This window comes from Mauremys mutica, chromosome 24, assembly GCF_020497125.1.
Source record: "Mauremys mutica isolate MM-2020 ecotype Southern chromosome 24, ASM2049712v1, whole genome shotgun sequence".
NCBI classification, from domain to species: Eukaryota; Metazoa; Chordata; order Testudines; family Geoemydidae; genus Mauremys; species Mauremys mutica.
The window spans coordinates 17,201,410-17,213,734 of NC_059095.1; the positions used below are offsets into that span (position 1 = coordinate 17,201,410).

Below are 12,325 nucleotides of genomic sequence, written 5' to 3' on the forward strand. Positions count from 1 at the left end.
ATGTATTTAAAATGCATTTCTGATGTCAAGTTGGGGTATTTCATGTTTGTATATTGATACAATCTAGGAAAAAACTTTCATATTTCTGCATGTATTTAATCCAAATTCAATTTTGCAAATTTACCTGCAGACCTATTGTGGATTAGCAAGGAAGTAACAAACATGAGAATAAAAAGGACATTGTATTATAAAATGTACTTTGTTCATTTATTTTGGCAGATACAATTTAGCTTTATTTATTTGCAGTAATACCAATAAATGTGCTTCAGTACTGAATTCTTAGTAACATGAGACCTCATCACAACAATCTGCTATTTGCTGAGAAGTAGGGAGAGACCACAGGGTGTTTGGTTCAGCTGTATGTACTAACTGGGATAATTTAAAACGAACTGCTCAAAAGTTTGCCACTATTAAAAAGAACAGGAACTGTTATCTACAGCAATCTGTATTTAGGTAAGTTACACTGGGTCTTATCTCGGCTCCTTTGCATGCTATAAAAGCTTATATTCTTACAGAGGGCCAAATATTTTCATTTTATCTGATCATATCAGTTCAGTTACTGTTCCAAATTTCTAGGTAGCCAAGAATAATTTTACTTTGGGAAAAAAAATCAACCATGTGTCCCAAGCCCAGAAATCTCCATAGCAATGAAACAGACCGGCAGCCCGAGCCTGGCGAGCCCGATGGCTGGCACAGGCCTTCTGCAGGTGTCTAGTTGCTGTGTAGAGATACCCATAAAGGTCTGCAGTGCTTTAACTCAGTGGCTCTCAATCTTTCCATACTACTGTACCCTTTCAGGAGTCTGATTTGTCTTGTGTACCCCAAGTTTCACCTCACTTAAAAACTACAAAATCAGACATAAAAATACAAAAATGTTACAGCACGCTATTAGAACATAACATAAGAACGGCCATACTTGGTCAGACCAAAAGGTCCATCTAGCCCAGTATCCTGTCCTCCGACAGTGGCCAATGCCAGGTGCTTCAGAGGGAATGAACAGAACAGGTAACATCAAGTGATCCATCCCGTGGCGCCCATTCCCAGCTTCTGGCAAACAGAGACTAGGGACACCATCCCTGCCCATCTTGGCTAGTACAAGCCCCTAATCTCATTCCCATCCCGCCCTGCAATACCCACTCCCAGCCATTCCTGCATTGTTTCTTGCATTTTTATGCTGTTCCCACCTGCAAAAACCTTAGATCCCGCAAATCCAGCAAGAGAGAGAGATATTCCCCCCATGTTACTTCAAGAAAAACCAAAAAACCCAACAGTCGGTTAATATATATATAAATGGAATTCAGACACAATTTTTACAGTAAACCGACGAGAGATTTGGTGTTTTCCCACAAATTACAGTAGTTTGGGTTTTTTTGCCCACCCAAACCCGCCCACAAAAAAGTACATTTTACTCGCTCCCACTATTATGGCAGTGGGTCCTGTGGGACCCGTGGGATCCCAGTCCCACTGCAGAGTTCTAACATACAGATACGGCTGGCCAAAAGACTCTGAACTTGAGAGCATGAGGCACACGTGCACAGTTAGTGGAACATGCATACGGACAAGAACTCGAAGGAGAATTAGTAATTAAGTGATCTATACCAAATGAGTAATGGTTTTAACAACAGCCCAGATTAACCATTCTGAACAAACACCTGGAGCCACATATCCAAATCATGGGCCAGTCCTATATCCCCGTCCAGCACTGAGACTGGAGTGGGAGGATCCACTCAGCAGTGGAACTCATGGCCTAATTTCCATTCCCATTCTGGAAGGCTGAGGCCCTGCAAAGTGTAAGACCACCCAGGACCCCAGTGGCAGCACAATGTGCTGTGCCTATGAAAACCTAGCTTTGGTAGCAGGTACAGCTTTATGAATCATGGGTCAGTGGGCTCAGAGTACAGTGCAGAGATGAAGTACTCAGTTCCTGGACGATGTGGTTGACAATTTCTACCTGCCTAAATTCTGCAGCCCCTCCTCCCTTCCTGAATTCTGGAGCAGTATCAACACAGGCTTTTGAGGGGGTCTGTTAACTTGTTCTCTTGGACAACACAAAGTATTCAGTATTACAGTGACTCAGTGTGGAAAGTAAAGCCTGGACTTACTGATCTTCATTTCTGAAGACTCCCCAAACCACACTAATAGAGATACAAAATACAGCCAGAAGCAACATCCGGACCTGTGGACGCTTGTGAAAATATGGCAAGTTGTTGTCAGGGATTCTGAAAGTGGAAAAGATACCATGTAAACATTAACAGACAAGGGGAATATCAAGGGCACTTTAGGTAAAGCTTTGAACAACATATAGGCATACTGGAAAACAATCACTCATACCTGCTCCTGACTTTTGGCACAATTACCCTTTTTCAGTTTAACGTTTTTAATTATGCAGCAACAATCCAACAATCTGACCTAACACCCAAGGGAAGCATCACATACTCTAAGACTTCATGAAACACATTTTTTACTTTAAAAAGTATGCAAATGGTCAAATACCTGCACTTCCCCAGTGGGAATCTTCTTACAAAGGGAGACAGACAACTGTAGAGACCAATGGAGGCAGCCAGGCAGAAAATCCCTATAATAACATAGACTGAAAGAGTAAAATTAATAAGTGATGGTAGGATACCAGACACTGTCCCTCACATCTCAACCATGTGGCTCTCCATATCCCCAAACTGGAGAAAAGAAAATCATATTAAAAGCCATCATTGCTATCTAGTGGGATTACTCAGGTAAATGAAAAGTTACTTGTTCATGCAACACAACAGTGAGGCAGGGAAGAGGTTGTTTACAGTTCTATAGATAAAAGGTTAAACTCCCCAGGGGATTCTGAAGTATTACTGTTTGCATCCAAGGTCTCTTACTACTCAAATATTGTTGAAGTCTATCTAGCTCATCCTCTATTAGTTGCCCATTGCTCTTATGCAATAGACTTTGTTGCATGAAGTTATTAATAGATAACAAGCTGTATCTTGCAAATATTTAGCTGTCTGTCATTAAATTACACCAAAAAATGGATAGCTATTTACCACTTTACTGGTCACATATTCATCTGGTCACTGTGTGGGTTTTGTTAATCAGTTTTATTAATATGTTGATATAACAAGATTTTCTTATTCCATTCCTTACATAAAGATGGGGCATAAAAACATATTGCTCTACAAAGCCTTTAATGGTTATTAGCTGGAGCTCCTTTCAGTGCATTAAACCTTCAAGCTACATTTCCAGGTCCCTTTCTGAAGGGATCATATAATTTAACAGTAACTTTCTGAATTACATGGTAAGTGTATTATGTATAAAATCTGATGCTACTTTCCATGTTTTAATAACATTAAAATAACTAACAGAAATCAGATTATACAATTCTATTACACAGACTTCTCCAGACAAGACCAAGAGCATGGGGCATTGAATTCCACATCTAAGTGGGGATTCATAGATTTTAAGGCCAAAAAGGACCATTATGATCCTCTAGTCTGAATGCTTCCATAACACCAGCAATACATGCATCAAGCCTAGAACTCATGGTTAAGCTAGAGCAGATATTTTGGAACCTTGATTAAAACTTTAAGCAATGGGGAATCCACCACATCCAGTTCACCCCCAAAGAAATGTGGAAGTCCTTCAGAGCTACCAGAAGTAGTAAAAAGCACGTCTGTCACTGGAATAAGTAGATGAGACTCTAAACAAACAAAAGAATCTAACCTGTTTATGAATTGGTAGCCGTTTTTACTATCACTTTTCAAACTAGGCACGCACTTTAAAGGATAATAGTCTGACAATGTAAAATAAGACAATTTTATAGAAATATAATTTAAAAAGCACCTAAGTGGTCATAGAAGAAATAAAGAAGGACCAGCATAGAGCAGCACATCACCACAAATACACAGATCATGATGGGAGTGACATCAACTGTTTCATCATCATGTTTTTCTGCCCCATCATCTCGTTTGTGCTTCATGTATCGCCTGAAAGAGAGCAGCATGTCTATAATCAGATCCTGCAGTGAACAGACAAAGGCTCTAATTCTTCATGGTGCACGGCACAGGAAGAGGAGGAAGATGATGAGAATGGGACGACACCTGGACCTGCATGCAGCCCCACTGAAGTCAATGGAGAACAACTTTTTCTTCTTAGGAAAGGGAATATGTAAAATTTCAGCAAAGGGTCTCAATGAACATAGTGTTTAAAATATTAAATATTTAATATTTAAAAATATGAAGAGATGTTCAACACATGCTGCAAAACATTCACATTTTAGTCAACATTTGATTAAAAATATTTTTTGTATTTCTTGCACTAAAATGATCATTGGGTTGATAAATAAATCCCTCCCTAAATGAAATTATACTAGTAAGAAAAAAAAGTCATTAAAATATCTTCTATGAACTGAAAAACACCAAGAAAAGCCTAAAGGAGCCCTCACAGAGGCCTAGATAGGAAGACTAACATTTCAGCTGGATTCTTCTTTTTAATATTTTAAAAACATGCTCCAAATTATTTCCTTGTACACTGAGACACCAAAATACCGTAAATTCAAATTATATTGAAGGAACTCCAAAGGTCATTGTTAGGCTTGCTCATACATATATTTATCACTTCAGTGTTTTCCCATTTCAGATACACAGGCACAGCCACCCCAACAGCTGGAGGAGTGCTGCTTTGGGCTTCTCTGAATCATGTTTGCTAAGCATTCTTTGAACCATAACAGAACTCAAGAATATCTGCACAACATTGCACTCAATTTGCTCTACTTACTTTTTCACATCCCTGCTTCCTGCCCAAGAGCCTCCAATTGCAACAGTGCCCACAGCCATTACAAAGATAATCACCATGTTATAGTCAAGAACAGGCTCATTTGGCGCATACATTGCCACCTTCACTGATCTGCCAAAACTCTGTAATGGAAACATGAAAATTACAAACTGTTTATAGTGTTTCAGCCTCATCAGAATCAACCATTTCTTTAAATCCAGTAAGATAATTTCTAGTGCTATCTATGTGAAAGTGCTTTGTCAATTCTGCACTCAGTCTTCAAACTGATGTTGACAGCTCCAGTGTTTGTAGTTGACTGTAGCAACATGACCCACGTCCTCCAAAAGAACCATGATGGGATTTTCAAAACTGCTCTGCATTGACTCAGTTGCCTCAAAGTTAGAGGAACACTGAGTGCTTTTGAAAATTCCCACCCTTCATGTCTTCTTACTTAGCCTCCTCCTCCCCAAAAGTAAGATTCTCCAGAGAGGAGTGGAGTAGCTAAGGATGGCTACATTTCTGAAAGAAGTTAACCTGCGGACCTTAAAGAGAACAAACTATTGGCAGAATCTCCTTAGATGCCATTAACTTGATGATGACAATCTTGTACCCAGATAAAAGCTTCTATGCACATTCCCAAGGAAGAGAGGATCAAAAGCCCCTTTGATAAGAACTAGAAGAGGAGTTTTGGTTTTTTGATGCAGTCAATAAGACACAAGGCCCAAAGTTATGCTGAGAGAGGTTATGTTATGTTTTTTTTTTGTTTTTTTTTTACAAAAACACTCTGAGGGCTAGGCTACACTTGAGAGTTGCAGTGCTGGGAGTTGCAGCGCTGGTTGTACAGCTGTGTAGGGAAAGCGCTGGTGTGTGGCCACACTCACAGCTACCAGCGCTGCAGTGTGGCCACGTTTGCAGCATTTGCAGCGCTGTTAGGAGTGATGCATTATGGGCAGCTATCCCAGCGTTCAAGTGGCAGCAACGTGCTTTTCAAAAGAGGGGGGTGGGGTGTAGTGTGACAGGGAGCGGAGGAGAGAGAGAGAGTGGATTTTTGGAGCTGACACTGTGTATCAGCTCCCTGCCTTGCAAAATCAGAAAATTTTCCCGACCCCTTACTCTTAACTGCAAACAGCCTGCAGACCAGATAAGCATCTGTTTCTCTTGTCACGCAAACACTCATCCCCCTGCCTGCCTCATTCACAGGGGTTATCTCATTTGATTGTTCACAGTCAGTTACAGATTGATCACAGCAAACAGGAGCTGTGTTTGTTTTTTAGATAAGCAGCTCCCGGAGCCCCGAGTTCACAACAAAACAAAGAGAGGCTGCATAACAAAACAAAGAGAGTAATTTAGTTAAAAGCATTCTGGGATATCTCCTAATACCCTGGAGGCCAATAACAGTGCTGGTGTGTGGCCACACCTGACGAGCAGCGCTGCATCACCAGCGCTGCACTCGTTACACCCCAAGCAGACCAGGTGTACAGCCAGCGAGTTGCAGCGCTGGATGTGCCTTGCAGGTGTGGACAGTTACTAAGTTGCAGCGCTGGAAAGCCTCCACCAGCGCTGCAACTCTCAAGTGTAGCCAAGCCCTGAGGCATTCTCTGCATAGGGGGTTTATTTCATACCAAGTTGACATGCACTAGTTGGCGTGCACTATGTAAGCCATACCAATAGTGTGCATATGGGATGGCTATGCCCTCTTTCAATTCACATCATTGCATACATGTGGTGGGGTCTTGTTGTATACCAGGGGTAGGCAACCTATGGCACACGTGCCAAAGGCGGCACACAAGCGGATTTTCAATGGCACTCACACTGCCCGGATCCTGGCCACCGGTCCGGGGGGCTCTGCAGTTTAATTTAATTTTAAATGAAGCTTCTTAAACATTTTTAAAACCTTATTTACTTTACATACGAACAATAGTTTAGTTATATATAGACTTATAGAAAGAGACCTTCTAAAAATGTTAAAATGTATTACTGGCACGCAAAACCTTAAATTAGAGTGAATAAATGAAGACTCGGCACACCACTTCTGAAAGGTTGCTGATCCCTGTTGTATACTAACCTTGTGGCATTCTGGGAAGATACTCGTGATCCTCAGCTTCACTACTAAGCAGTGTGTATTCTGGGATTTTTCTCATTGTGCATTGCAGATGCATAGTGGAAGCCAGGCAGAAGCCAGTGGAATTCTGGGACTTGGCATCAAATTTTAAAAATCCTATAATTCTGCTCTCTCCATCCCTTGCTTCTTCTCTTTCTGGGCAGACTTGTGCCAGTTTCAAATTGCTGTCAGCCAGCATGGACCCGACAATGCACCATGGTGCTATGTTGGCAACCGTGAATACACAGAGCCTGTTTGACTTTATTTGTGCTCTCAGAGCTGAGTGGCCTTGGTTCTGGACTTAACCTGCCACACTACCAAACAAATGATGTGGCTGCAGCAGCAGCAGTGGAAAAAGGAGGATGAAGGAGACACTGAGGAAAACACGGTTACCCACCTTTTAGTAACTGTTGTTCTTCGAGATGTGTTGTTCATGTCCATTCAAAGTAGGTGTGTGCGTGCCGCGTGCACGCCAGCCAGAAGATTTTCCCTAGCAGCGTCTGTAGGTTCGGCCCGGGTGCCCCCTGGAGTGGCGCCACCGCGGCGCCCTATAAAGGGGCCCGCCAACCCTCCACCCCCTCAGTTCCTTCTTGCCGGCTCTCCGACAGAGGGGTAGGAGGGTGGGTGTTGGAATGGACATGAACAACACATCTCGAAGAACAACAGTTACTAAAAGGTGGGTAACCGTTTTTTCTTCTTCGAGTGGTTGTTCATGTCCATTCAAAGTAGGTGACTCACAAGCCTAACCTTAGGAGGAGGGGTCGGAGATCACTGCTGACTGGAGAACTGCACGACCGAAGGATGCGTCATCCCTCGCCTGCTGCGTGATGGCGTAGTGAGCCAAGAATGTGTGGATGGAGGACCACGTGGCCGCTCTACAGATCTCTTGAGTTGGGACCTGAGCCAGGAACGCCGCAGAGGAGGCCTGCGCCCTAGTGGAGTGGGCCATGATCGGAGGGACAGGGGTCTTAGCTACACGGTAGCATTCCCGGATGCAGGTCGCGATCCACGAAGAGATACGCTGAGAGGAGACCGGGAGACCCTTCATCCTCTCTGCCACTGCAACGAAGAGCTGAGCTGAGCATCTGAAGGGCTTGGTATGCTCTATGTAAAAAGCCAAGGCCCGGCGGACATCCAGGAAATGGAGCCTCCGCGCCTCGCTGGAGGAGTGTGGCTTCGGATAAAACACCGGGAGAAATATATCTTGGCCCATGTGGAACTGGGATATGACCTTAGGTAGGAAGGCTGGGTGAGGCCTAAGTTGGACTTTGTCCTTGTAGAAGACAGTGTACGGGGGCTCAGATGTTAGCGCCCGAAGCTCCAATACCCGTCTGGCTGAGGTGATCGCCACCAGGAAGGCGGTCTTGTATGACAGGTATAGGAGGGAGCACGAAGCCAGAGGCTCAAAGGGAGGCCCTGAGAGGACGGAGAGGACCAGATTCAGGTCCCAGGCAGGGGTCGGTGGACGAACATGCGGGAAGAGCCTGTCCATACCCTTAAGGAAACGCCCAACCAGCGGGTTCGCAAACACCGAGGCACCCCCTTCCCCGGGGTGGAAGGCGGATATAGCCGCCAAGTGAACGCGAATGGAAGAAAAGGAGAGGCCCAGATGTCTTAGGTGAAGCAAATAGTCTAGGACAATGGGGATTGGGACCCCCAGCGGGTCGTGACCTCGCTGACCTGACCATATGGAGAAGCGCTTCCATTTTGCCAGGTAAGTAGCCCTAGTGGATGGTTTCCTGCTACCCAGCAGCACCTGCCTAACCTGCTGGGAGCATTGCAACTCCGTCGGGTTCAGCCCTGGAGCATCCAGGCTGTGAGGTGAAGGGATTCGAGGTTCGGATGGCGGAGGGAGCCCCAGTCCTGCATTATCAGGTCCGGTAGCAGGGGCAACGTCAGGGGTGCCTGAACTGACATGTGCAGGAGAGACGTGTACCAATGCTGGCGCGGCCACACCGGAGCTATCAGGATTACCCTCGTGTGGTCCCTGCGAATTATCAGGAGCACCCTGTGTATCAAGGGAAACGGAGGGAAGGCGTAGAGCAGACCAACCGCCCAGGACTGCAGGAAGGCGTCCGACAGAGACCCCTGGCTGCGGCCCAGGAGGGAGCAGAACCGTCGGCACTTCCTGTTTTCCCTCGAAGCAAACAGGTCTAACCGGGGAAAGCCCCAGAGCTGGAAAATTGAGCGAACCACATCCCCCCGAAGGGACCACTCGTGACCCCGGAACGAGCGGCTGAGGGTGTCTGCCAGACCATTCTGCTCCCCTGGGAGGTAGAACGCCGTCAGGTGGGTGGCATTGAGAACGCAGAAATCCCACAGCGTGAGGGCTTCCCTGCACAGGGGAGAGGAGCGTGCACCCCCGTTTGTTGATATAGAAGACTGTCGCCGTGTTGTCCGAGAGGACCGAAACACATCTATCGGCCAGGTGGGACCGGAAGGTCAGACAAGCCAGGCTGACCGCCCTAAGCTCCCTGACATTGATATGCAACTCAAGGTCCTCCGGCGACCACAAGCCCTGCGTCCTGAGGTGACCCAGGTGCGCACCCCAACCTCGATCCGAGGCATCCGTCACCAGGGAGAGGGAGGGCACCGGGGCAGCGAAGGGGACACCCTTGCATACTTCCCGCGGGTCGAGCCACCACCGCAGCGAGCTGAGCACCAAACTGGGAATGGACACCACCAAGTCCAGGGGGTCCCTGGCTGGGTGGTAAACTGTCGCTAACCAGGACTGTAGCAGGCGGAGCCGGAGTCTGGTGTGGGCCACCACATAGGTGCACGCCGCCACGTGGCCCAACAGCCGAAGGCATACTCGCGCCGTGGTTACCGGGGCGCGGCGCAGACCCAGGATGAGCTCGAAAATCGCACGGAACCTGGATTCCGGCAGATACGCTCTGACGTGACTGGAGTCCAGAACGGCGCCTATGAACTCTATCCGTTGTGTCGGAGACAGGGTCGACTTGGCTTCGTTTAAGAGGAGGCCGAGATCGAGAAAGGTCCGCCTGATGAACGACACCTGTGTCTCTACCTGCCCCCTGAAACGACCTTTTATGAGCCAGTCATCCAGGTAGGGAAACACCTGGATGCCCCGCCTGCGGAGAAAAGTGGCCATGACTGCCATGCACTTCGTGAAGACTCTGGGAGCGGCCGACAGGCCGAATGGGAGCACGGTGAACTGCAGATGGGCACCGGCCACGACAAACCTGAGGTACCGATGATGTCGAGGAATTATGGCAATGTGGAAATAGGCGCCCTTTAAGTCGAGGGCGGCATACCAATCTCCTGGATCCAGGGAGGGAATGATCGAGGACAGGGAGACCATGCGGAACTTGAGTTTCCGAACAAACTTGTTCAGCCGTCGCAGGTTTAACATGGGCCTTAGGCCCCCTTTCGCCTTCGGTATGAGGAAATACCGGGAGTAGAAGCCTCTTCCCCTGAGCTCCCGTGGGACTTCCTCCACCGCCCCTGCCTCCGCGAGGGACTTCACTTCTTGAGTTAGAAGTTGCTCATGAGATGGGTCCCTGAAGAGGGACGGGGAGGGGGGTTGGTGGGGCGGGAGGGAGGAGAACTGGATAGAATATCCCCTCTCTACCATGCGGAGCACCCATTTGTCCGACGTGATGCGGGACCAGGCACGGTAGAAGGGGGACAGACGTGACCCAAAAGGTAGGGGTGGAAGGATCCAGAGTCTCGGTTGGTAGGTCTCCCTCGACCGTACCATCAAATAGGGGGTCTAGACCCCGATGATGGCCTCGACGCCTGGCCGGAGGGGTGGCGTTGGGGGCACCTCCTGCCATTTCTGCCCCGCCTGCGACCCGGCTCCTGGCGAGTCTGTAGCTGGTACGGGCGGGGGGCCGCCTGCGGCCTAAACTGCCTGTGCTGGGTTGCAGGGGTATGCAGGCCTAGCGAGCGAAGTGTGGCCCTCGAGTCCTTTAGGCTATGCAGACGTTTATCTGTCTTTTCAGAAAATAAAATTTGCCCCTCGAAAGGGAGGTCCTGAATTGTCTGGTGGACCTCATAGGGCAGGCCCGAGACCTGGAGCCAGGCTCCCCACCGCATGACCAGGCCCGTGGCCAGGGTGCGCGAGCCTGAGTCCGCCACGTCTAAGGTGGCCTGGAGGGAGGCTCAAGAAATCAGTTTGCCCTCCTCCACGAGGGCCGAAAACTCTGGCCTCGAGTCCTGAGGAAGGAGCTCCGCAAACTTCGACATGGCCGAACACGTGTTGTGACCATATCGGCTTATAACCGCCTGTTGGTTGGCAATGCGGAGGCCACCTGTGGAGTACACCTTTCTGCCAAAGAGCTCGAGTCTTTTCGCGTCCCTGCTCTTTGGCATTGACCCCTGACGCTCCCGCTGGTTGGCCGCATCCACTACCAGGGAGTCCGGGGGGAGGGGTGGGTGTACAGATGCTCGTGCCCCTTCGAGGGAACAAAATAGCGCCGCTCGGACCTCTTGGCGGTAGGGGCCAACGAGGCTGGCGTTTGCCATAGGATGCGGGACGTATCCGCTATAGACTTTATCAGCGGGAGGGCCACCCTGGACGGCCCCGTGGGAGCCAGGATGTCCACAACAGGGTCCGCGTCCACCTCGATTTCCTCCGCCTGGATCGCGAAGCTCTGCGCCGCTCTGTGGAGCAATTGCTGGAGGATATGAGTGTCCTCCAGGGCCGGTGCCGCAGCTGTGCCCGGGACCGCTTCATCCGGGGAGGACAACGAGGAGAGTATCTGGAGCGGTCCTTCCTGCTGTGCATGCAGTCCCTCGGGGTCCTGCAGCACACGGTACCGTGGTTGCGGTGCCGGTTCTGCGTCTAAACGCGGCACTGCGACCGGTACCGGGGTCGCCAGCGAGCGGCATGGCGTATCATGCGGTGCCTGTGGAGCCGGATCTGAAGCCGTCGCCAGTGCCGCTGCCCTGCTAGGGTGTGCTGTGCTTGAGAATGGCACACCCCTGCTCGGCGACGGTGCCGGTGGAGGAGGCAGCTGCGCCGGGGCCACCGAAGTCGAGGACACCGACGCCGATCTTGATCGCGGGCTGAACGCCTGGCCTACCGACTGGTGGTAGGCCCAGGGAGTCCAAAACGGCCACTGCGATGGCGGCTGCCATTGTTGCTGCCACTGACTTCCCCGGAGCATCGTGTCGCGACTGACGGAACCCAGTTCCTTCCTATCGCTGATCAACCTAGCTGGCTAGTAGGTTGATCCAGACTCTGGACTGGTAACTATAACATTGAATGGCAGGAGAGAGAGAGAGAGTGTGTGTGTGAATGCATATGCTAATTGTTGTATCTTCAATAAATGTGGCTTATTACCTTTTCCCCAGAAAAAGATCCCGTGTGCTTCTTATAAGCATAACACTCTGCCTCCTGAGTCCAGGGCTGGGTTTCCTGCTGAGAATCAGGATGTCTTCTACATGCTCACCCTCAGGATTCTGAGTTCTAAAGAGATTCTGGCTTTCCAGGGAGAGCTCTTC

At 48.7% G+C, this 12,325-nt stretch overlaps 1 protein-coding gene across 4 annotated transcripts in view; it reads right to left on the reverse strand.

The window, feature by feature from the left end:
• The window catches only part of SPPL2B (signal peptide peptidase like 2B), a 141,545-nt gene that overhangs the window by 28,279 nt on the left and 100,941 nt on the right, over positions 1-12,325 (reverse strand). For 3 of the 4 annotated variants that reach the window (XM_044999086.1, XM_044999088.1, XM_044999089.1), the window contains 4 exons: positions 4,759-4,898; positions 3,826-3,968; positions 2,494-2,590; positions 2,103-2,219 (listed from right to left, as the gene is read on the reverse strand). In XM_044999086.1, coding sequence (XP_044855021.1) covers positions 2,103-2,219; positions 2,494-2,590; positions 3,826-3,968; positions 4,759-4,898 — 497 coding nt within the window. The remainder of the gene's footprint in view (positions 1-2,102; positions 2,220-2,493; positions 2,591-3,825; positions 3,969-4,758; positions 4,899-12,325) is intronic. The other variant, XM_044999087.1, reaches the window with a different exon arrangement.